General features: G+C 35.0%; 2 protein-coding genes, 2 long non-coding RNA genes and 1 other non-coding gene across 10 annotated transcripts; 3 read left to right on the top strand and 2 right to left on the bottom strand.

Annotated features, from left to right (window-relative positions):
- The first annotated feature begins 337 nt into the window (after positions 1–337).
- LOC118490299 lies at positions 338–6,288 on the top strand. 5 transcript variants are annotated; one of them, XR_004889087.1, is made up of 8 exons: positions 338–585; positions 671–843; positions 1,781–1,857; positions 1,977–2,041; positions 2,145–2,296; positions 2,604–2,814; positions 2,924–4,776; positions 5,189–6,288. It is a non-coding gene; the product is annotated as an uncharacterized LOC118490299 (long non-coding RNA). The 5 variants fall into 5 exon arrangements; XR_004889088.1 differs by having other exon boundaries at positions 671–1,857; positions 2,924–4,182; positions 4,711–4,776; XR_004889089.1 differs by having other exon boundaries at positions 671–1,857; positions 5,189–5,927; positions 6,005–6,288.
- An 850-nt stretch (positions 6,289–7,138) lies between these two features.
- On the top strand, positions 7,139–7,222 carry TRNAL-CAA. Its single transcript has one exon. It is a non-coding gene; the product is annotated as a tRNA-Leu (tRNA).
- Positions 7,223–10,691: 3,469 nt separating this feature from the next.
- On the bottom strand, positions 10,692–12,797 carry LOC110928845 (putative ubiquitin-conjugating enzyme E2 38). 2 transcript variants are annotated; one of them, XM_022171892.2, is made up of 8 exons: positions 12,631–12,797; positions 12,515–12,550; positions 12,372–12,422; positions 11,956–12,297; positions 11,822–11,885; positions 11,623–11,762; positions 11,224–11,535; positions 10,692–11,140 (listed from the first exon to the last, which is right to left on the bottom strand). In XM_022171892.2, the coding sequence occupies exons 1-8, from the start codon at positions 12,670–12,672 to the stop codon at positions 10,871–10,873; spliced, it is 1,257 nt and encodes a 418-aa protein (XP_022027584.1). In that variant the 5' UTR covers positions 12,673–12,797; the 3' UTR covers positions 10,692–10,870. The 2 variants fall into 2 exon arrangements, with proteins under 2 accessions (XP_022027584.1, XP_022027583.1); XM_022171891.2 differs by having other exon boundaries at positions 12,515–12,556; positions 12,631–12,796.
- Positions 12,798–21,365: 8,568 nt separating this feature from the next.
- LOC110927618 lies at positions 21,366–22,914 on the top strand. The gene is made up of 2 exons (XR_002585770.1): positions 21,366–21,441; positions 22,806–22,914. It is a non-coding gene; the product is annotated as an uncharacterized LOC110927618 (long non-coding RNA).
- A 1,653-nt stretch (positions 22,915–24,567) lies between these two features.
- On the bottom strand, positions 24,568–25,559 carry LOC110931352 (glutathione S-transferase T3-like). Its single transcript, XM_022174749.1, has 2 exons — positions 25,485–25,559; positions 24,568–25,134 (listed from the first exon to the last, which is right to left on the bottom strand). Exons 1-2 carry the CDS (start codon positions 25,557–25,559, stop codon positions 24,568–24,570), a joined length of 642 nt encoding a protein of 213 aa, XP_022030441.1.
- Positions 25,560–25,885: the final 326 nt, after the last annotated feature.

Raw genomic sequence — 25,885 nt, 5'->3', positions numbered from 1 at the left:
TCTGTTAATTTTAGCGTGACGAATCGAATCGTTACCAGCTGAAGAACAACGGTACCAATCTTGGTATTCGTTTTTATGGTTTTCTATTGATGTAAAACACGTGTCGATATATTCTTGTGCATTTGAGTGTTGGTACCTTATTGAACCGAACTGGTACTGACTGAAACTCGCTGTGAAGCGCGGGTAATCCCACTAGTCTATCTATTATACTAAATGAATTCTCTTAAGCAACAAGGTTTATTCTTAGCCAATCATTTTGATGATGTGGACATCCTCTTAATCAAGATAATTCACTTATGGGCGCCAAACTCTATTCTCTTTGTTATCTTCACACACGCTCACTCTCTCTCCAATCAAAAACCCTAATTCTCTTTCCTTCAATGATCGCCTCTTTAGTCTTTTCTCAACACAAACCCTAATATTCTCTACTGATCAATGGCGATTTTCAGAAAATCCTAAATCTCAACCGATCGAGCCATGAAACGCCATCCTTCCGATTTCCATCTATCCCTACCGAAACCCTAACTGCGAGGCAATGAGATGAAGAACATAATCAAATCCAGCCGATCGATCTTCTGATACAAGGTTCGTTTATCTTTGTGAATATTGAGTTTATTTTGGTTATTTGAAAACGAGTTGATCCAAATCCTTTCCTTTATACTTTTACAAGGTGGGATTGGGGATGGAGGATATTCGCTTTGTTTCTTCTAACCCGTTGATTTCTACCGGCAACAGAACTACCAAATCAGCCTCTCATCCGTTGATGTCTGCCACTGTTAAATCGTCTGGATTTACGGGCATTCGTTGTTATGTCTTTGAGAGATCCAAACACTCCAACTAAAGGTAGCAAATTTGATCCTCCTCTGTTATGTAGTGGTTTCGTGTATGAATGAATTAAATGAGTATTGCACCGTGATTCTTGATTTATTTCCAGCAATTGGAATTTTTGTTAAACTCACAAAGTTTTTGAGTCTGAGGCCTGGTGAGTATCATTTATGCATCTGACAGCACTTTCATTTCTTTATAATATATATTTGGTTGAATGTTTCAATAGTTTATTGAAACTAATTGTGGTTCGATTCAGCTACATATAGTGTTATATTGTTTTCTTTTTTTTATTTCTAATTATAAGTCATTTCAATTACTTTCTATAAGTTTATTTGTCTTTGTTTTCTTTTAGTCTATTTGAAGCCCCTGGCTCTCATGATGAGTAAGTGTCATGGTGTAAGAAAGTAGGAAAATGCTACATTGTCCATGACTATTTCGTACTTTGATAGGTTCAATAACACATGTTTCCTATTTTTTTTACTGTTCATGTGAAGTGTTTAAGACTTCAATGGTTTAAGCTTTCATGTGTTGTTGTACTAATTGAAGGTCAGGTATCAGTGTTGAAATAGACGAAATGGTGTGCGAGGTTTTAATGTTATCTCAAGTTGATGTTAAAGTTGAACCAGGGTAAAAAGTGTTTATAATTAATAATGCATTTTACACACCGGAAACATCGTTAAATTTGAAGCTCAGATTGTAAGTCTCTTTCTTATTATTGCGAGTACCGATTGTTATTAGTTATTGCCTTAATGAAGGTCGCCGTTCAAAAAAAAAAATAGTTGTTGTCGTTCTTTACATTGTTTCTCATAAGTAAAATAATTATTTTCTTATAAAAGGGCCCCAAATTACGGTTTCGCTTTAGGCCCCCCAATATAGTTGAGTCAGCCCTCCGGTAGATAGATTTAGGATTACTAATTTTGACTTTCTTGCGTTGATTCATGGATGTGATTAGGGAGGGACTTAGCGGGTTTGTAAGATCTAGAGGATCTGAAGTTTTCTTCTCCACAACACCAATCGAAGATTACCCAGGTATCTATCGAGACTCCCTTTTCATTGTTTGTTTGTAAAACTTGCTACAAAGTATGATCAAGTTATAACCAGTTCTTACTTAAATTTATATAACTTTCATGTTTTCCTTTTAACAACAGGTGATTGATACGTCAGTCGTTTCAGATCGCTTCACATATTTGGGATTTTCATTCGATTTATTAATGTATGTTCAATCAGCTATTTATAATGCTATAATTATTCATGTAATTTTATTTTTAATAATAGCTTTTAATAACAACTAATAAAATTGTGTTGATGTCTTCCAGATGGAAAATGCTTTAATTTAGGGAAAAATGGGTTTTTCGAATAAGGTAATAACTCTACCCAAGACTCTGATTGCTCATTTCAATAGTGTTTGCCAAGTTTACAGAAGATGCTGACTTAACCTGGTCATTGAATCCGAGACTGATGAACCTTGGTAAGACTCTTATTTTCCATTAGTTTAGTTTTTATGTTTTTGGCTTGATATTTTACCATCTAATGAGGATGAATCTTAGAGAAGTTCTAGAGTCGGAACGTTATCATTGGGCTACTAGCCTACTACACAGAGGGTTAATTAAGAAATGCTCCACAACTTTAAAGTTTTCAAGACCCTTAAATTAGACTTTTTCATGTGGTTGTTTCATGTCATATGAGCTACCTGAGTACACAAAATTTAAAAGATTATGTTTCCGGTCCACTGTGCAGAATTGTGTTGTTATTAAAGTATTATATGTTTACTTCAGGAGTTGGAATGACACTTTACCGATGTCAAGCCGGGAACTTATCATCTGGAAAAGTAAGTGTCTTAACTTTGGTTATTTTGTATTTCATGGATTATTAATGTCTTGAAGCTTGCTCGAAACCATTGGATTACTTTTTATTATCTCTTAGTGACTTAATAATGATACGAGAATGATTAGATTCTTTCACTCAACGAGGCTTAGTGTTTCAGATGTAAGATGGTAGCCTTTTAACTTTATTATCTGCATTTCAGTTCTTAATTTAGTATATTTGATTACCATTTTTTTAATGTATGAACTATAACTGTTTTTTTTATTCGCAGCAAAGATGCATAAAACATGGACCGTGGGATGGTTCGCCCTTAACAGGTTAGAGAATGACAAACTGAAGATTTTAGTTCCTCCATTAACTAAAAAAAGATTTTAGTTCCTCCATTAACTTTCATTGATTCTTCAGAACCCGTTAAACCTGTAACGAGTTAAATAGGAAACATAATAAAGTGGGCAAATTTGAAATGTTAAACAAAAAATAAGTTGTCTTTATGAATTTCAAACATATTCTTGATATTGGCATAAATCTGATTTGGGGTTGAGGGTTTCATTGATGATTCTTTGTTGAAGATTGGAGATCTATTTTTGTTTCACACTGACAAAGGTGGTTTGTTTAGACACCATAAGATTCACGGCGTTTTGTTAATCGTCTAACAAAACCCCAAATCTGAGTCGTTTTGTTCATTGGAGATTTTAACTTAGGCGTCCATCAGTGGATTTCATCTTCATCTATTTCGTCTTGATTGATCCTGGTTAGTTTTTCTTTTTTGCTAATTTCTGTAATATCAAATTGGGAATTTTTCATTGATTTCGCATCACGTTTATTCACTTTGTTGTTGATTTAAAAATTGGAAAATTCTCATTGGTTTTGGAACAACCGCTACTAAGAAAGCTGTTTTCTTCTCAATGGTACTTCCCGTGTTGAAGGCGTTTTTACTCTGACTCAAAAAGATGACGGTATATCTATTAGTTTGTTTATGTTTCTTGATTATTTGTGTGAATAGTGTTCTTAGATTTAAACCCTAGGGTTGGGTAATTAACTGAATTATAACTGAACTATCTGAGTTAAACAAGGGAATGAGTAGAAATTATAGGGTTTTATCAACTTTCAATGAAAAAGTGTTGGTTTCGGTTCGGTTTGGGGCTTAAAGCCAAAATGAACTGAGTCAACCGAGACGAATGGGTTTTTAAAAACTTTTAACTGAAAGTTTTTGTTTCGGTTCGGTTGAGGATTATGGTAATAAAAAATTCCCTTGTGCATTGTTTTTTTTCCTTAAAAGCTTGCTGGTTATTTTATTATCATTTTAGACCGGCTTATGCAAGTTTGCGTGCTATTGAGAATGATTATTCTCTGGTATGCATCTTTTATTCAATGGGTCAAGAAAGTTAGGCGGGTTGAAGGGTATTTTAGATAGTTGAGTTGTAGTTAACATGTTTTTTCAAGGACTGTATGTCTCAATATGATTTAATTGGAAACTGCCCACACATGGTTGTGATGGGAAGAACTGGATTGGCGTTTGGATTCTTCATGGTAAGATTATTGTTATCTTTTATATTTTATGTATTTCATTTTTACTCTTTGTGCCTACAAATAGTAAATGATCTCTTTTTTAGATGTTATACAAACCAGATGTGTCCCGTGGTGGGGTATGCACAAAATTTTCAGTCAAACGGGTCAGAAAAGATTGTTTCGGTGGTCAACATGAATTTTTGAAAAAACTATTCATAGAAATAAGAATCCGTTGATCCAACCTGAAGGTTCTAAAAATTATTTAAAAACTTTCAAATATGAAAGATTTGAACGGAATTTGTCGAATTTCATTCTACGATTCTATTTGATGAAAACTTTTCTCCAATCTGATCAATGGGATCACTAATAATGTAAGAGATTAGTATGCCGACTCTGTCCAACAAGGCCCGCAATGTTAACCTCTTTGCAACTGATTCCGTGGTCAACTTAGATAACTTTTTCTTTATATATATATCATGAAAGAAAAGTTGCAGACTTGCAAGATTAAATCATGAGGTCCATTATAATATGATTTTCAAATGGTACTAGGTAGCAGTTCTTTGTCGAAGTTTGATAACAAGGGTAAGGCTTTCTGCTTTGCTGAAGAACCCAAAGGTAAAGATATGTTTACTTTGCTGAAGTTGATACTTCAATTATTTATGAAGATAAGGAATACGTTTTCTCTATTTTTTTTTGTGTAAACATGCATCTTGGTTCATTATTAGATAGAATGAATTGCATGCTGAACACTTTTGATCTCATATAAAATTCTTTTAATGGAAAATTGAGATTTTGCGTTTCTTTTCATGAATGCTTGAGATAACAATATTCCTTTTGTGAATAATTTATATATTAGATTTCTTTTGTTGAATACTTGAGATCCCATATTTCTTTTGATGAATACTTGAAATCCCAGTAATCTTTTTGTAAGGTTTATGGTAATTGGTTTTAGCTGGTATTTCGTTTATGGACAATACTTCTGTGTTCACTTTAAAGCATTTAAACTGAGAATGAAACCTGTGTACAGGCTAGAAGTTGGAGTAGACTTGAGAAAACTTATATGTGAAGGAACACCAAGAAGCATCAGGGATAGCCCATAAGATGGTGTCCGATAGTCATGGTGGAATGGTAATACAAAAGAACATGACCCTCATCCGTGGACAATCGACCATGTATACATTAAAACTTCAATCATGTTTCATATCCATCTTTTGTTTTCGTCGCTACGTTTTCTATATTTTGACTCCACTCGATTCATTTCTTCACCTCTCGACTCATGTCGAGCCATTTAAATTTTTTTTGATCTGCAAGTTATATGATATTTTATCATTAAAAGAGCAAAATTTATCCCTAGATTAATGCACCCAAAGATGTTTTTTTAGTTTCTACTTGAATTGTGCAGTTTTTGTTAACAATTAGAATGGGACCTTAACTTCTAGACACCCTTCTCAGGGCATAACACGATCTTCTACAAATGGTTTGCCAGTATATTATCTTTTATTCAACTCAACCTTGGCATTAGATATTTTGTGCTTATGAATCTTGAGATAGGTTGTCCAGCATGTTACACCATCCCTACTGCTGATTCGACCTTTTTAGGTTTTTGGAATCTAGGCGTAGCAATTTGCAGCGTTTGACAACTTGCATTTGCACACAAACTATGAATAAGTGGTTTAAATATGTTTAATAATGTTTTAATTGTTTGCAAAGGCGATTTAGTCCTTTTTTTATTGATGACATCCTTGATCTTTCCAAACTCGAGCAAGGTAAAGTCTAGTTATTTATTAATTGTCATTTTATAATTGGTATTTCCTTATTTAATAGTGTTTTGGGATTGTTTCAGGAGGTATTAGGTTGGAGGACACAAAATTGAGACCTAGAGAAGTAATCAAGCATGGATTCTAACTGTTGTGGCATCATTAAAAAAATGCTCATCTTAGGACATGTAGCAAATGTGTGCCAGTGGAGGTTAGATATACAATATCAATATACAAATTTCTACAAAATATCATTTCTTTACACTTTTTTATTATTTTTAAAGTCTTTTTAATTTCCATCTTTACATTTTTAAAGTTTAGCATACATTTTTTTGCTTAATTGTAACGTCAATTACTATGTAATTTCATTAAGGCATTATAATTAATATATTTTATAAGAGAATAAGAGATGGGTCAATTAAAAGCTGGCCTATCAATTAATAGAATATACATGTGAATATTAGAAAAAATATGCACATCTTATTAGTGATTCTGTTTTTTATACTTTTTTGTGAACATATCTTTCACTGGGAGCTTCGTTACATTGTGATGTTATATAACGTTTGTCTTTTAATTTGCAAATCTATAGTGATGGTTGTAGCAAGAAATTTTAGATGGCTCTGAGAAAGAGTAAGGGGTTGTTTGTTTATCTTTTAATGAGACTTTTAATGGTTTAGACCTCTTACTGGTTCAACACTTAATGGTTCAGACTGTATGTTTCATGAGCAGATGTCTGAATGGTTCAGACATTTGCCTCTGAACGGTTAAGATTTATAAAGAGTCTGAATGGTTAAGACCTTTAATCTGAATTGGTCTGACATTTGCCTCTTAATGGTTCATATCTCTTACTGGTAAGTAAAATGAAAGTGTGTTGCTATCTTTATGAAGAAAATGTTTTTCTAGAAGTTTTTAAAGTAAGTTTCTGTCTCAAATTATAGTATAGATACCGAAACAAATCTTTTATTAAAAGATTTATGAAAACACCGTTAAATAATATTTTTTAGGCCACCCGTGTAACACACGGGGTCTTATATAAATGCTAAATTAACTGAACTTAGATTAATGACGTTCGAGTCCAAATAAATTTCATAACTATGACCAGCTATACAACTACTCCCTATAAATTTCGTATCTAATTCATTATACCATTAATTTCCTATTTTAATATTTATTAAAGAACATTAAATAAAATTTAACATTTTGTAAGTAATAACAAAATTGTCAGGATGGCCGAGTGGTCTAAGGCGCCAGACTCAAGTTCTGGTCTTCGAAAGAGGGCGTGGGTTCAAATCCCACTTCTGACATTATTGTTTTTACACTTTTTGTTTAATCGTTACTGCTAATTTTGTTTCTCTTTTTTCTTTCTTTTGAAACAACAAAAGATTCTTGCTTCCTTAATATGTGCTAGATCTCATGATTCAAACATCAAACATGTTATCATATTTGCATTTGTGGTTATCCGAGTTTGAATTATGATTATCTGTATCGATTTATCGACCAAAGTATTTAGTATATATAGATGCTGCCGAACGTTAGGTTGAAAGTTTACCTCTTAATGCTAAAACAACCAAATGGGTATGCTGCATCAAAACTTACTTCAAAGGCCACAACATACAATGAGATCATGAGATGATCACACTACACATGTCAGATGGGCAGGTGGAACGTTGTTAAAGAAGCAAAAAGCCAGAATGTTTCTTGAGATATTTACACTTTTATATGGATAAGTTTGTGCGCTTCATCTTTAAAGATTGATGAAGTCAGAGACATTCTTGATGACATGAATGTTCATCAGAATGGGCTGAATGAGAGTTAATTGGGCAAGATAAGTTAGAATCTATCTGGCATCGGGTAAAGATTATGCTTGCATCTGCTGTTTCAGTGAGGTGGAAGCAGTGATCAATCAATTGAATACACTTTGATGTCTCTGTATGTGATTGGTTTTTAAAGCATTTCAAGAAGTGACATATTGAAAATGCGGAAGCTGTTCATGTCTTGCTATCATAAAAGAAGGGTGACCCGCGATGAATTTAAGTAGATTAAGCATTTATAGGTAAACTTGATAGTGTCACATTCTCTTCTTTCACAACGTTATTCATGGGTGAGGTTCATTACAGAACAACATATTATTGTGTGAACAAACACACACAATAAACCTAAATCGTTTCATTTTTTTTTTATCAATGGTACATATTTTAAATTTGTACTTCTTACATGCAAATGCGTATGTTTACCGGTAGAGGGTGAGGTGGTGTCTGGGGTCGACACTAGGGTGACACTTGGTGAGGGGGTAACGTTGTGAAAAACTTTATTGGGGTTTACCCCCTAACGTAATGAATTAATTTCGTGGGGGAACAATTAGCTCACCCTCTATGTTGAGAGAAATAATGACACCTTTATCAGAAGAAGCTGAAGCAACCGATGAAGAGTGCATTATACGTGCATGTTTAATAATATTTTTTGCCACTTGCGTATGAACAGGCTTGGTTTTATTATAACGCACACATCACATGGTACATTGAGATCGCATCGCGCGATGCCATTACATGATGCGCCACAACTAACTAGTATTTGAAAAATATTAGACCATGAATGCAATGGGTGTGAACTTTTCAAACCAAGTGATTATTGCAGTTTTATCCAATTAGATAGCTAAACACAAACATTTTCATGATTAACCTAACGGGGAAAGATTTGAAGACCAAGAGTCTACACCCAGAAATGGAAAGAAGTGTTTCTGCCTGCTAACATGAGCATATGCAGAATCAAGTTCCCTAACTGAAGAGGTATGGTCCCAATTCCATGCACACATGAGGGACCACACCATCTTTTCCATCCAACATGGCGTCTACATCAGCAAGCGAATCCAGAAGCTTTTAGAAGCTTCTGGAAGATATCAAGGTGGCACCAAAGATGCTCCTCCAGACAAAAATGACAACACGTGTCACCAGTAATCGGACGCATGTGGACCTACGGCACGATCCAGGGGCAGACCGACAGCTGCAATACTAATTCTCCTACCTGGGCAAATAACGACGCGCCACGTCATCCACTATCTTGACCACAACAGAGGAGACCAACGGGATATTCCTCTTGGTCGAACAGCTGGCGCCCGGTGGCAGCTGGAAAGGTCTCTCCTCCCTCCTTCATCCTTCGGCTATAAATAGGACCCTTCATCATTCAGGTTAAACATTCTGCTTTCACTACGTTTCACCTACAAAACACACTATTCCTCCTCAAAGCAGCTCACGCCGGAGGGTGGTCACAAGGAGAACCCCCCTATTCTCCTCCTTGTGGCGAGTCACTGGTGTTCTGTTTTGCAGGATATCAGTCATCAGCGAGTAGGGAAGGAGATTGAACCCCACATACAAGACGACCCAGCTGGTTAGCCCTAGTGTTAACCAGTGTTTCATCACTAACCTTAGCCTACAATAGAGGTTCACATTAATCAACAAATTAATCAGGGTACTTACTGCCCACTTCAGAAACAATTAATTTTGAGGATATTGTGACTATTCACAACCTGCACCAAATAGAAATATTATTTTAAATCACACGTTACAAATGCTTGAAAACAAAGAACAACTGAGAGAATTCAAGGAAATAACTCTTTGCAAGGGGCATTTTAGTCATAGTAGAGATTGAGGTTTTGTTCATATGGACTATTTGTTGGTTTACGGGTCAAGTTGTAAACGGGTTTGGTTCGGTTATTTTCGGTCATATTTGTATTATGTTTAATTTGTGATGTTATATGGTGAATTTAATACAGGTTTTGTAATTTATCTAGTGATCTTTCCTGCAGATTTTTAAAAGAAAAAATCTGGATTTTCCAGATTTTATTTTTATTATTTTTGTTTATATTCCGTCACAAATGCGTCAAAAAATATACTCATTCTGCCACAAATGCGACACAAATCAAAAAATAACAATTAGCAAATAGCGTAGGAAATGCGTTGCAAATTTCCAACACAATTTTTTCATTGAAAATACGTTAAAAATTGCGTTGTAAATCCGTAGTAAATTGTTTCCAACGGGGCTTTTTTCAACATCAAGGTTTTGTCACACATGTGTAGCAAACCGGAGTTTGCAACGCATTTCTGATGAAAAAACGCGTTAGAAAGGGACAAATTTCTAGTAGTTTGAAGCAAAGGGCTTAGCAGGTGAAAGCGTTGAGTCACCATAGTCCATATACACAAAATCAACAGAAAAAATGACTTGGTTGTGAAAAGTATATACTTTTGACACCTGCTTTTACTATTGTAAGGTAAGTTTGACAAAAGATTTAAGATACACTTTATGGTGAATCATGTTTGGTAAAAATAAAAAGATATATAATCCTTAGGCCATGTGTAGTGGTTTGGGTGAATAATGCCCCCACTCTTGGGCGTTTTCTGCCAAGTGACAGTCCAGTCAGCAAGGGCCATTATTGGGCGTTTTTCTAAAATGGGTGTAGTGGGGATGTGGACATTATGTTAAAAGGTTGTAGAGAATTAATTAAAAATAAAAAAACCAACAAAAAAATCTATTGGGCAAAAAAAGAAAGATTAAATGTGATTGGTTATTCAAACTTGCTCCTAGCGTGATTCAAAACACGCCGGAGGGTTTTTTTTTTTTTTTTGCAAAAAAACGCTGAAACGCGCCCACGGGGGTGGGGCTTAGGCGTTTTCAGGCGTGATTGGGGGGAAAACGCCCAGGATCTTACCCACTACGCATGGTCTTAGGGGGGATACCAAATAAAGAATTGCAAAAAAGAGAAATACATTGTTGCGCTTAACAAATTAAAGTTTCAGCAAGGTACGAGTTTCATAATAGCAGTTTAATAATCAATTCGTGTCTACTACTTTACTTAGAATTGATTGAGCAGCTCTCCAGTTCCACTTAATCAAGAAGAAGCATTCAAAAAATATACCTAAACAAAACAATAAACGGTCCACTCATTGTGCTTGAGAGCTTCAGTTGCGCCGATATCCATAAAGCCAGGTACAAGTTGCGCGAGGCGACAAGTGCTCGAGAGCTTCAGTTGCTCCGATCTTTCTAAAAGCAGTTCCAAGGTCATATATGCATAAATGAACTTTCTTCTGGAACTCCATTGAGCAGCAGCTCTCCTCCTTGTTACCCCCACCACCCCCGGCTTGCGCCAGGCCATCCCTATAAGCATTACAAGCCATTAGAATATCAACCACACGATTGCGAAAATGCCCAACTACAAAAGCCTCAAAGTTCTGCATCATCCAAAACATCTCATTAGTTAACCAACCACACACACTAGTCACAAGAAGAACAAAAACACAAAAAAACTTACAACCTTGGGTGGTTTATTCATGATATAAATCATTGTCTTGAGTGATTTTATCAGGATGTCCTCGTTGTATAGTAAAGACAAGTATTTTGCAGCCACAGAGGGTCCAGAATCTACAAATCCAGGTTGGTGGAACAAAGGATCTGCGTTCAGAACCCGTTCCTGTATGGAGACCAGAAATTGGAGCATAGTTAAATCGTCAGACGGCCAGAGTGTCTTGCTAAACTGGCCAAATGATTCGCTAAGGTATATGCGAAGTTCGCCACACTCGAACAGATGTGGATTGATAGCAAAGCCAAAAGAGTGATAGCGCACAAGCTTAAAGAAAATAAGACATAATAATAAATATTATCATACCATTGACAAAATATACACATGTATATAAGAACAAAAAAGACAACATACAGGCGACACAAGAGGATACATGCTTGGAATATACACATCAAAGACGAAGAGACCATCGTGATACGGAGTCCCCTTTGCTCCAATAATTACAGCTCTTAATAGATCCATCCTTGATTCATAAGCCCTCACAAATATTGTCTCTGTATCCAAACTATAGAAAATTATATTTGAACATGATCAAGTATAAATAAAAGCATACCAGGCAAGCCATTTCTAAGAATCCTCCACTCTTCCCGTATATTTTTAGCCCAGCCTTCTGTTGTCTGAAACATATCATGTGTATGTGTGTCAAACTGATTAGGCAACATTAGCAATTCAGTGACAACAACTTGCCTGCTCAATAGGTAACTTAGAAAAAAGATGATCTGAATGGTCCACAACGGTATCAAACCTCTTGAAGCTTTTATACCTTTCGAGCACATCTTCGTCAATTGCAATCGGGGGGGAAAGTCTAGCAGCCGGTAACACATCCTCTTTAGGGTAAATACCAACTCTTGAATAGATCTTCATAAACTTGTCAAACTTTGATCTATAGTGTTGGGAAAATGCCAGAAACTGAGAGCACCTTGACCCGCTGCCTCCTCGAGTATCAAAACAGGGTTTCTTTCTAAAGTAAGGATCAAAATCATAACGAAAAGCGGGCGACCATACCAAACAGATGTAATCCATGATACCCTATAAAAAATTTATAGAAGATACAAAGGGTGAAAACAAAAGCAACTTATGAGTAAAATCCTTGTTATTTATACCTTACAAATGTTGTCCACTGCATCATTGAGGTCTTCATCACATAAGTCGATCTGTGATTATATATATTGAGTAGTTTGTAAGACATGATCTTATCAAAGACAAAACTGAAATAAGCATAACGCATGACGAAAAAAGCTTGTACCTCTTTGACTCTGTCCGCTATTTCATCAAAGTCAGCCTGACACTAAACACAATTATCAAATACATGATGATAGGTTTTGTTTGTGTATATTAGAAACAAAAGCAATATTTACATACCTTGTTTCTTTTCCTCATAGCTACAGAATTATTGAAATCCATATATACACGCTCAACCTATAAACCAAAACTTACACACATAAATAACTTACACAACTAACATACAGATGTGTTTTGCGCCGAGAAGATGACCAGATGGTTTCTTTTTTTATATATAGTTTTCCAAGGGCAAATCTATTTTGAACTGAGATTTTTGCTATTCATGTAAAAAAAATATATAGCAAAAACTTATGAGATTTATAGTATATGATGTGTTATGAAAAATAAATATAGTCTCCCAATTTGATGAGATTTATATATATATATATATATATGACTAGGTTAGAACCCCGTGTATTACACGGGTTAAATAAAATACGTATAGTTAATAATGAAGATTAAAATATGATAAAATGGTTTTTGTGATAAGATATTATTGATTTTTAATAAAAATTTTAAAATTGAATAATAATAAAATCCGAAACAGAGTAAAATAAGAGGGCAAATAAATCTTGGCTCACTAAATTATAACATATGATGCAAAATAATGATGATAACAACAATAGCAATAAAAGTATTTTATGCAGTTTTGTACATAATTTGTAGAAACAGTATTTTATGTAGCTCTGTAGATATTTTGTAAAAACACGTTTATTAGACGTCGTGATAGCGCTAGGCTATAAGCCGGCTATCTTTTATGAATTTAGTTAGGAAATATATAAATAACATGTTTAAGTACCCGTGTGCTACACCTATCAATTAGAAAATATATAAATAATACTTAAACATAAAGAACACGGTCAATTGATAAAGACAAAACTTTAAACACTTGGAGAGGGGGAGGTCTTGGGTTCAATTCCTAAAGACGTCATATGTAAAGAAATTTGCCGTTTAGAAAAAAAATTACAAAACTAATGATATTTATACAAAATTTATACTATTAAATCCATGATATTTAATAACCATCCTAGAAATGATACAGATTAGATGTATATTTAGCATTATGAAACACATAAAATGTATTAATAAATATTACCGTAATGCAATAACCACAATTTTTTTCTAGACCATACTTATTTAATTTATTATAATAGGGATAAACTTTTGTGTGTGAGTGTAAAATTAATAGTTAAATTTATATTAAATTCAATGCAATTGTATAATTATCTTTTAATTATTTTGTGGAAAATTAATTACTTATTTAAAAAAATAAAATATTATGAGTAATTTAAGGATATTAACTAAATTAGAGAAAAAAGGGCGGGGAAAAAATTTGTCAGAATGCATAATAATATTTCGTAGGAGATTATCTATAACTAATTAGAAGATATTAAACTAAATGATAATTATTGAAAGATTTTAGATTTGATTAAATATTATTAATAATAAGAATTCGTATTAATTTAGATTAAATATTATTATTTTTAGTATTATTAATAATTTTAATCAATTAAATGAGAGAATGACAAACCATACTTATTTAATTTATTATAATAGGGATAAACTTTTGTGTGTGAGTGTAAATTAATAGTTAAATTTATATTAAATTCAATGCAATTGTATAATTATCTTTTAATTATTTTGTGGAAAAAGAATTACTTATTTAAAAAAATAAAAGATTATGAGTAATTTAAGGATATTATCTAAATTAGAGAAAAAAGGGCGGGGAAAAAATTTGTGAGAATGCATAATAATATTTCGTAGGAGATTATCTATAACTAATTAGAAGATATTAAACTAAATGATAATTATTGAAAGATTTTAGATTTGATTAAATATTATTAATAATAAGAATTTGTATTAATTTAGATTAAATATTATTATTTTTAGTATTATTAATAATTTTAATCAATTAAATGAGAGAATGACAAGTGTTCCAAAACAGGTTTCTTTTATTATATAGTATAGATGTGTTATTAAAAACGAATATAGTCTCCCAAACTAGTGTAAATACAAAAATATATATATTTGACCTATTTGGGTAGTTTGAAAAATATTTATGTATCTAGATTAGATACTTTTCTTTATCCCTTATACTAGGTTAGTTCCCCGTGTGTTACACGGGTTGAACAATTTAAACTATATAACAAATCTTCTATCTATACTTTCTATAAAAGAAGAATCATCAATGACATAAGAAAAGCTTATGTGACAGCCATAGAGGTTATCCAACAATGTTTTTCTTATGTCATCAACGATGAGGTGGCAGCCATAAAGGAGCCATAGTGACATCATAAAGCTTAATATTAGAACACTTTAAAATTTAAAACTTTGGCTCACATTCATCAAACATCTGCCTTTCATTCATGTTTTAAACCTCTGCCTTCCACTCATGCTTCAAACATCTGGCCAGATTCAAATTTCAAAGTTCTGGCTCCAGATTTAAAATTCAAACCATATAGGTATATAAAGCTCTTTTCAATTTCAAATTCTCATAACAAACATAAACTCTAATTCTCTCTCTCTCCACGGTTTCAATTTTCCCTCTCTCTCTCTCTCTGTTTCTCATCAGAGCTTGAGGTCATTTCACAGCCTACGTCGCCAATCTCGACCCTCAGGTACTGTTTATTCATCATGTTTAACATCGATTTGAATATTATGCAGACCAACGGTAGTTTAAAAATAGAAATTTTTTTATTTTTTCTTTTTATCACAAACTGTAGGTTTGTATGCTAAAGTGTATGATTTACATACCCTGTTTCTTTTCCTCATAGCTACAGAACTATTGAAATCCATACACACTCAACCTACAAACCAAAACTTACACACATAAATAACTTACACAATTAACACTTGCTTATAATAGGAGTAGAAACCACTAATAACATACATATGTGTTTTGCGTCGAGAAGATGACCAGACGGTTTCTTTTTTTATAGTTTTCCAAGGGCAAATCTACTTTGAACTCAGATTTTCGCTATTCATGTAAAAAAATATAGCAAAACTGATGAGATTTATAGTATATGGTGTGTTATTAAAAACGAATATAGTCTCTCAAACTAGTGTAAATACAAAAAAATATCTATATATTTACCTATTTGGGTAGTTTGAAAAATATTTACGTATTTAGATTAGATACTTTTCTTTATCCCTTATACTAGGTTAATTCCTCTTGTGTTATAGGGTTGAACAATTTAAACTATATAACAAATATTTCTTAATGCAAATCAAAGACGGAGACATTTATATACCAAACGATTTATTTATGCCCCCTATACCACTTACAACCAATATCCACAGCAGGTTTCACACATAAATAGGATCATATAGTAACTAATTTATCACCAATCACCGGGTTAAACCCATAAACCACACCCGAGAGATATACCCGAACCCGCTATTCATCCCAACTTCAACTATAGTAAACTAATCATAGAACACAGCCGCATACACAGCCATTATCACTCCATAGAATCATGCTTAAACATTAATATATATCACAACAAGCAAGATTTTTACCCAAAATAAAAACCCTAGTGGCTTAACCGAACTCTCGTTGATCCGAACATTATAAACACATGATCTCTAGCATCGTGTAATCACCAGATCATCATGTAATTCAAACAATTGCATCCAAGATACACACACATACACACACACACACACACATATATATATATATATATATAGGGAGGGACTCATGCGAGAACCACTCTTATTGTGAGAACCTTGAGAACCAATGTGAACACAACCTAAAATAGCTAAAAAAACCTAACCCCCACCCCCCCCCCCAAAAAAAAAACCTAAACCCCCCCCCCCCACCCCCCAAGGTAAATGCTAAAAAAAACCTAAAAAAAACCTAACCCCCCCCCCCCAAAAAAAAAAAAAACCTAAACCCTCCTCCCCCACCCCCCAAAAACCTAAACCCCTCCCCCCACCACCCCCCCAAGCTAAAATGCTAAAAACTAAACCCCCAAAAAACCTAAAAAAATCAAAAAAAAAAAATCTAATTTTTTTTTAATTCTTTTATATTTTTTATGTTAAAATCGCTACTTTTAGAAGCAAAAAAAAATTAAAAAAAAAAAAACAAAATTTAAAAAAAAAGTTTTTTGGCTTCGAAAAGTAGCGATTTTTTTATAAAAAATTCAAAAAATTTTTTTTTTTGTGTGATTTTAGCTATTTTTAGGCATTTTTTGTGTTCACATTGGTTCTCGCGGTTCTCACAATAAGAGGTGGTTCTCGCATGATCTTCTCCCTATATATATATAGGGAGAGGATCCGGTAAAAAGTGCTCAAAGTGTGAGAAGTGTATTATAACACTATATATAATACTATATAACACCATATAAACACCGTATAACAATATGTAACACCATATAACACTATGTAACACTATATATCATTATATAACAAATATAACACTATAGTTTGTCTGATAGCATGTCTATGATAGATGTATAGTGTTATATTTGTTATATAATGTTATATAGTGTTACATAGTGTTATATGGTATTATATGGTGTTACATATTGTTATACGGTGTTTATATGGTGTTATATAGTATTATATATAGTGTTATAATACACTTCTCACACTTTAGGCCCTTTTTACACTATCCTTACCCTATATATATATATATATCAAGAATCAAAATTATGTAATTACCGAGTTATACTAGTGGTGAGGGCCAACCGAAAGTCTTGAGTTCGTTTCCATGGACTCTTCGAGATGTGAGGATAGCCAGAAGTTCGATTTCGATCTCGATCGCAGAGTAGGTTGAGGTTTAGAAGATATGAGAGCATGCACTTCACGTAACAATTAAAAGAATGATTTAAAAGGCTGGGGCATGTTCGTGTTTGTGTTTTAACATGTGGTATTCGTGTCTTAAACAGGACATGTTCGTGTCTTAACAGGTTGTGTTCGTGTCTTAAACATGTTGTATGATACGTTGGTAATTTTTTCGTGTCTTAACAGGTCGTTTCGTGTAACCTATATATTAACAGGTTCGTGTTCCTGTTTCGAAAATCTGACACGATAAGATTTCATGTCGTGTTCGTGTTTACGTGTTTCGGGTTTATGTCTTATTGTGTTCGTGTCTTAACAGATCGGGTTGACCCGTTATGCCAACCCTAGGCGAAACCACGGAATCGAGTTGAACGAAGAACCTCTTGGACTCAATTGTTCGAGCCTTTGACTCTTCTAGCTCAGGTTAGTTCAATTTCTTGTTCTATTAATTTGTTTGCTTTTGTTTATTATTATTTGGGAAATTGGCCTGTAATAATCCCACCTAGACCTTATTGGCCATTAATAATCACACCTCAGAATATTCCCCCCACCAGTCCCACCTTTCACCTATTTTTCCTACAATGGTCCCCCGTTAAAATACCTTAACGGAGTTAAGCTTTTTTCCAAATCACATACAGATTTTTTAGGGCTTTCGATTAGTACGACGATACGAGTCCATTGATGTAAAACTTACCTCGAAACGATGCTCCAAACGATGAAAACGACGCTTCAATTCGGGTGTTTAATTTTTCAATTAACCAAAATCAAGTCACTTGGAACATCAATTCGAAGTAAGTTTTACATCAATGGATTCGTATCATCGTTCTGATCAAAAGCCCTAAAAAATTGTTTGTAATTTGGAAAAAAGCTTAACTCCGTTAAGTTTTTTTTTAACGGGAGACCATTGTAGGAAAAATAGGTGAAAGGTGGGACTGGTGGAAGGAATATTCTGAGATGGGATTATTAATGGCCAATAAGGTCTTGGTGGGATTATTACAGGCCAATTCCCCTTATTATTTAATACCTTATTTTGTTAATTTTCGATAGTTACTTTGGTTAATTGTTGGTTGACATCTTGTTCTGAACTTTTTATGAGACCATACACTTACGTTATTCATATATTCATTCGTAATCAAAAGATAAAACATGCTTGCTTATAAATAGGCTTACAAGTTTGATAAAATATTGGTTAACACTAGTTTATCCCAGCTGATTATCTTGTAAAGGCTTACAAGTTTGATGAACTCAAGACCTTCTCCTTCCCAACTTAGATGTTTCTAAAGGTTTTGTCTTTGCAATGGACCACCACCCCATTAGTACAAACCATACCACCTATCACCCATTTCTTCTCTAAGGGGAGTGGGGGTGGTCAATAGTCAGTGGCGGATCTAGGATTCACGCCAAGCCGTAACGTTTTATAAATAAGCCGTAACGAAATCGAAAAAACATCAATTTTTTCCAAAATTTACACTAAAAACGTCAAATTTTTTCGCGCCAAGCCGTAGCGGGGGTTGCCCCCCGGTACATGCTACATCCGCCCCTGTCAATAGTGATAGAATTCTATCAGTCACAAACATCCAATCATCTCCTGCCATGTCATCAGCCACTATTCTATCACTCACAAGCATTTTGTAGTAGCGGTGGTCACTAGTGATAGAATTTCATCACTCACAATTTTTTTAATTTTTATTTTAAAATTAGAAATTAACAATAAAACACTGAATTATAAATTTCATTAAAATTAAAAAACAAATTACATAGCAAAATAAAAAAACAACTAAACATTGGAAAAAAACTTAAATTAAACGGGTGGCGTCTCCCAACCCCACCTTTCGCAAATCTCGCGCTTTTGTTGAATTACAATTGACTTAAACGGTTCGTCGAGATGGACGTGTGATATACTTAAATTTATATATATTTTATACACAATTATCCTTGAATTTTGAATGGGTTTTATGACAAAAGTGTTGGAATTCTATTCTTAAATTGAATTATTTGTGATTGGGTTGGTTGTGAAAAATATAAGATTAAATGGTTGGATCATACTGACAAACGAAGTAAATGCTTTGTAATTTGAAAAATCAAGTTTGTTAATATATAAAAAAAGTTGTTGGTGATTAAAAAAATAGAAAACTGATGAATTGTCTTCAACATTGATAGAATTAACTATTAGTAAAATTTACTAATTTGCTAGAAGGCTTAATGGGTAGAAACAAAAGTGACGTATCCACATGGAAAAACCCATTGAATGAAATTAAATGAGTTTTATGAGTTAATTAAGTTTGATTTTTAAATTTAACTTCTAGTGAAATTGAATTATAGGAGGAAACGTCTGCATTGAAGTGGTTGTTGAAATTGTGCTTGAACAATTATTTAAATGGGCTGCACACATAATGGCTAGATCCTCACTTCTTGTGAACGGGTCTTCTACCTTTGAGTTTAGTTGTTCCAAAGGAGTTAGGCAAGGAGATCCGTTGTCACCATTTTTATTCCTTCTTGTTATGGAAGCTCTATCCGGCATCTTTTGCAAAGCTGGGGCTGAAGGTTTATTCAAAGGAATTCAAACTCCTAATAATGGTCCGAAAATATCTCATTTGTTCTATGCGGACGATGCTCTTTTGATGGGGGATTGGGATATGGATAATGTTTTAAATGTGACAAGATGCTTGAGAATATTTTATTTATGTTCGGGTTTAAAAATTAATCTTCATAAATCTAACTTATACGGGTTGGGAGTGGAAGATTGTGAGATAAGGGATATGGCTACAGTGGTGGGGTGTAATTATGATAAAGTCCCGCTATCTTATTTGGGGATTACGGTGGGAGCTAACATGAACATAATCAATAATTGGACTCCGATTATTGAGGTTTTCGACAAAAGATTGTCGGTGTGGAAAACTAAATCTATTTCGATAGGGGGGAGACTCACTCTGATTAATTCTGTGTTGGAAAGTCTCCCGGTATATTACTTCTCATTATATAAGGCTCCGGTGGGAATTATTAAGATTCTTGAAGCGAAAATGAGAATTTTTTTTGGGCGGGAACAAATGAAAATAACAAAATGAACTGGGTGGCTTGGGATTGGATCACATAGCCCAAATCAAAAAGGGGGTTGGGTATCAACAGACTCAAAGAGATCAATTTAGCGCTTCTTTTTAAATGGGGATGGAGGTACAGAGTCGAAAATCAGAATTTGTGGAGAAAGGTGGTGGAAGCGTGTCATGGTAAAAACAGTCATAGGAACTTCCTTCCGATTAATGGAAAAATTAAGGGTTGTTGGAAAAATATTGTGAATACGATATCTAAATTGAAAATTAACGGGAAGGGTATAAACCGGCTGATTTTGGGTAAGGTTGGGAATGGGGAGGAGATTCGTTTCTGGTTGGACACTTGGATGGGTGATATGCCTTTTGTGGAAAGATGGCCACACTTGTTTGGTTTGAAATTGTTTAAAATGTGTAGGGTAGCTGAAAAAACGGATGCGAACCAAGGAAATAACGGATTTGTATGGAATTGGTCTAGGTAGCCAGAGTTGGACGTAGAGCTTAAGGAATGGCAGGAATGTCAGGAGGTTCTCAGTGGGACGTATTTTTCAAATAATGAGGATATATGGTTGTGGAATGTAGACAATCAGGAAGGATTCTCGGTGAAATCCGTCAAATTGGCTCTCATTGAGGATAGAGGAGTTAGTCACCCCCTAACTTTGAATGGTGTAAATGGGTCCCACTCAAATGCAATATTATGGCGTGGAGAGGTAATGTGGATAGATTAGCTACAAAAGTTAACTTGAGAAGAAGGAATGTGAATGTTACTTCGGTTATGTGCCCTTATTGTGAAGACTTCGAGGAAACGGTGGAGCACTTATTTACTGCATGTCCAGTGGTGGAGAGGGTCTGGTCAGCTTTCAGTGCTTGGTGTAAATTGCCGCAGATATATTCTTTCAACTTCAAAGACATTATGGAGATACACAATTTCACGGAACAAGGTAAGAAAGCTAAGAGTCTTATTCAAGGTCTGGTAATTATTTCGTGTTGGTGTATCTGGAAAGGGAGAAATGAATTGGTTTTCAAGCAGATTCGACGAAGCCCGCAAGATATTTTAGGGGAGGTAATGTCACACCCCCAAAAACCCCACCCCGCCTTGGAGGCGTGACATGCCTAGGATCATAGCCACCAATCATATTGAATAAGCATGTAAGTAGTTTATAAAATTCAACACAATACAATTGGTGTCAAAACATATTTTAAGTTTACAGCGGAAGCATAAAACCAAAACATAAGTTTAATATAAGTTGAAATGTTTTCCCACAACGACCACGCCTCCTCGTGCAAGCTCCTTAAGCTAGGGACCTAACGACCTGCAAGGCATGTAACAACGAGTCAACAACAAAGTTAGTGAATTCACGGTTGGTTCGCTGGCTTACTAGCCGTGGGGGTTACCCCATAGTTGTAGTTATCCTACCCAAGGAGAACGAACGTACGTAATCTACCCAAGGAGAATACGCAGGATTTATATTGGCATCCTACCTATGGAGGATGGCCGTACATATCCTACCCAAGGAGAATATGCAGGAATTAATACTGTTGGCATCCTACCCACGGAGGATGGCCTTGCCTTGTAGAAAGTGTGAACTCACCTTTGCTTTTCTCGGTAGATAAACAAAATGGTCACTTGAGCTATCTACTTTGATTTGTAAGTGTATGGGGTAGAGTTTAGCTTACTGATAAGGCTAATAACCTATTTTAAACAATGATGCACACGAAACTTAGGTAAGTAACTTAATACCACATTTACGATAACTCACGAGATCAAACCCTCACAACAAATGACAAAGTGCGATACTTAAACATCCAGCGGATTCGCAATGAATGACAGAGTATAGCCCGAGTTCGGACAACACTCAAACATCCTGTCGGAATCACGACGAATGACAAAGTATAACCCTAATTTGAGCAGCACTTAAACATTCATCGGATAGTTTCAATCGATCGGATATTGAATCGTAATAGCGATCGAGTTATTACCCTGTTTTGCGGCAACGTTTCGTAATCGTGTGTGTTTTGGAGTAAACAATTGATATCTCAGCGTACAGAGCGAATTTGTACGTCGTTCCAACGCAGAATTCTAAGTGCCAATGCCCTCTATTTATACTGAAAATTTGACCTCCTCGCGTGACGCGAGGGGTTACCCTGGGGCTACGCGTGACGCGACGGGTCTCAATCTACCATAGGGTAGCCACGTGTGCAACTAGCTTAGCTGAGTCGACGGAAATGTTAAATTCGAGTTTGACAGCAACTTATGAGGATAATCGTAAGTCGGGAATACCCCCTGAGTTTTAGGGGCCCTGATTCTAATTCTGATTGTTCTGAAAATTTTAGGGTTTGTGCATAATCACTTGGGGATCTTAATTAGGGTTTCCTTTTGGACAATAAATCATAAGAAATAGAAATTTTTAATGAGGGTTGTTACAGGTAAAGTCGAGGGGTTATGGGTGGATTAAAAATAGATCTTCTTGTATAGATATTAGTTGGATGGATTGGTGTAAATACCCGATGTATATGCTGTAATTGTTTGCCCTTTGCCCGTTTGGGTCGAGGGTGTTGTCTTGTTGTTTGGCCTTTTGCCCGCTTGGGTTGGAGGTGTGTTTTAATGAAGTTTACTTTAAAAAAAATCTACAAATCGACAGCTTATATATAATTGGTGGGCTGACCACACAGGGAATAGAAAAGGAGAACATCAGAGATTTACTTGAACCAAGAACCTAGTGGATTATAAACAAAAAAATGGGTCAGTTGTTGATTACGAGGGGGGGGGGGGGGGGGGGCGCATGACAGCCCATGTGCCCATTGAATTTATTTGGAAAACATTATTTGTGGGCTTTGAATATTATAAAAGAAGAAAAAAACCTAAAGGCCATGAGGGAGATATAAGTGGACGGGACTTGGTGGATTTTTAGTTTTGTTTTTCGAAAAGCAATAGAGGTCAGACGGCAGAAGGCACGCAAGAAAGAGAAGAAAAAGCTAGGAGGTCAAAGATTAAAACTAGAGACGTCACGGGTTCGAATTTACACGCGTATTTCCATAGTTTCTTCATAGCTTTCATGTTGAACCTAGTTTTGATAAATTGTTTGGACATGTTTTTTGTTATGTTGAACTTAGAATCTATGCTTGTTTCGTTCTTGAACATGAGTAGCTAAATATTTATGCTACCTAGATCGTATTGATGAATATTTTGTGACTTATAACTTTCGGTTTTGGGTAATATATTTTTTTTGGCTTAATGTTTTGGTAAATATCTTTGTGTTGTTGATGATAATGCGTATGAATGCTTATAGTAATCGGTTTACTTGATTGTTGCTTTGCGTTTTCTCTACATTTGTTACTTTGGTAGTCTCATATCTAGTGTTACACGTGATTTTCCATAGACTTTGTGTTAGTGGTATAATCTAGAGGTTTCTTGTCTTAGATAACCCTATAAGCAACCTTGTGAGTCTTTGAAATTAGTGTTTTGCCACTCTTGAGACCGGGAAGAGATAGAGTGTCAGTTTGTCTAGTTCTTGGGTTTTGGGTAAAGGTGAGACCGGGAGGTGAACCTAGCTTGATTTCCTTAGCTCCTAGCAAATTTGAGTTATTATCATCAACCCTAGATTACCCTTTCATACCTTAGGGTGTGTTGTGATTAGCGAGACCGGGAAGTGAGCGAGTCATTTGGGTACCTTAGCATTCCCTAGTGAAGTGAGACCGGGAGGTGATCTGATCTAGTAACCGGTGATTTACACGTCCACTTTAGGATTGTCCGAGAGGTGTTAGTGAGACCGGGAGGTGATCTAGCAATCTTTAGGGTTTTCTTGAGTTAGTCGTATTTTTAGGAACCTGGTAGCCATTCCATTATCCAATTCCGAGAGTTGTAAGTTACGGGTATGATTCTAGACCTAGATAGCTGTTTTTTCCTAGCATTTGAGTTTTCCTTCAGTTCCCTGAGTCTTCTGCTCTGTTTTATCTGAGTTTATTTATTTGTTTATTTAGTATTTAGTTAAAACCAATCTTTCAGACAAACAAATTATTAGGCTAGGGCTCGGTAGAGGTTTAGTATCAAGAGTCGCTAGATTGTGTCCACGGTTCGATACATTGGACTTACTTGTTTTACTACTTACGACCGGTACACTTGCCGGTAGTGTGTGGTTTACGGGTTTTTCCAATTTTAAAAACTTGTTGAATTTAATTAAAACACATTTCACACATTAACGTGCTTTTCACACAAGATTTTTAAATCATTTTGTCTTTCTATCGTTTTCAAGTGTCCCATGTACGCCTGCTCACGTTCAACTTTTATGGACATAATTTTTTCTTTTCTTTGTTTGGCCTCGTTGTATTGCGCCATTTTCGCCTCTTCGATTCTGAAGATCGACTCTGCCACCACTTCCTTTCCTTTGCTTGACGATTCACCACTTTTCCTGCGACGTGGCCTTGTAGGTGTATCTTCTTCAACAGGGTCGTCAATGGGTTGATCGGGTTCGTCAAGGGGGTCATCGTTTAAATTCATTTGGGGCAAGTTATCCGACGCGGAAGTCGTGTAGTTCCCCGAATCGGATGTCTTTGATCTTTTCGGACCTCCTCTTTTTTTTGGAGCCGTAGGACCACGCATGTCGACCAAATCAACTGGGACCCACTTCGGGTGATTCCTCGCAACCTTCCATGCTGCCACGTGAGGAAAACTCCTCTTTTTGTAGAGTTCGCAATACTCTTCGGTGGCTTGTCGCATGATTGTCGCCTCGCTCGCTCCACTTTGTGGATTACGGTTCTACAAAAAATATAAAAACTTATGTATTTAAAAAAAATTATTTTTTCAGTTTTTTATTAAAAAAATTACTGTTTTCTGTTTTTTTACAAAAACAATTTCTTTTTTTATAAAAAATAAATGTTTTATGTTTTTAATAAAAATTGTTTTCTGTTTTTTTTTTAAAATACTGTTTCTGTTTTTTAAAAATAAAACAGTTTCTGTTTTTTTTAAAAAATTGTTTTCCGTTTGTTTTTATAAAAAATAACAGTTTCTTTTTTTTTAAATAACATTTTTTTGATTTTTTTTAAAATAACAGTTTTTTACAAAATAACAATTTTTTTAAAGATTTAAACTTTATAAAAAGAACATACCTTTTGAATGAAACAACCGTTGAACTTACTAATTTTCCCGTTCAAATCCGTCCATTTCGACGTCATTTGGTCCATGTTTCGTTCCTTTGCATCGGGAAGTCGGCTAAAATGATTAATGAACCGTCTCCAAAACGTATCCTTTCTTTGCTCGTTGGCATGTTTCTTGTTCTCGAAGATGTGCAAGTACGCCTTCACAAGGCCACTTCCTCCTCGCTCGTCCAATGTTGTCGGATGGTTGGGACAATTTCTTGAACATCATCATTTTGTTCTTCTTCCTCTTCCTCTTCTTCTTTTTCTTCTTCTTGTTGTTATTGAACGTAATCATCATCTTCATCGTCGTCGAGACTTGGTTGTGGTTCACGATACGCATTTGCAAATTGACGGATGTGGGTGTTATCTTT

The sequence above is a fragment of the Helianthus annuus genome, chromosome 3, assembly GCF_002127325.2.
Source record: "Helianthus annuus cultivar XRQ/B chromosome 3, HanXRQr2.0-SUNRISE, whole genome shotgun sequence".
Taxonomy (NCBI): Eukaryota; Viridiplantae; Streptophyta; class Magnoliopsida; order Asterales; family Asteraceae; genus Helianthus; species Helianthus annuus.
Note: the sequence above shows the minus strand (reverse complement) of the source record. Positions and strands in the feature narration are given on the sequence as shown.

Excerpts from the sequence above, each read along its gene's own strand:
- LOC110931352 (XM_022174749.1), bottom strand. The coding sequence starts at position 25,559 with ATGGACCAAATGACGTCGAAATGGACGGATTTGAACGGGAAAATTAGT. Across the intron at positions 25,135-25,484 it reads ACGGTTGTTTCATTCAAAAG|AACCGTAATCCACAAAGTGG; the intron begins GTATGTTCTTTT and ends TATTTTTTGTAG.
- LOC110928845 (XM_022171891.2), bottom strand. The coding sequence starts at position 12,672 with ATGGATTTCAATAATTCTGTAGCTATGAGGAAAAGAAACAAG. Across the intron at positions 12,423-12,514 it reads TAGCGGACAGAGTCAAAGAG|ATCGACTTATGTGATGAAGA; the intron begins GTACAAGCTTTT and ends ATATAATCACAG. Across the intron at positions 11,886-11,955 it reads CTAAGTTACCTATTGAGCAG|ACAACAGAAGGCTGGGCTAA; the intron begins GCAAGTTGTTGT and ends GATATGTTTCAG.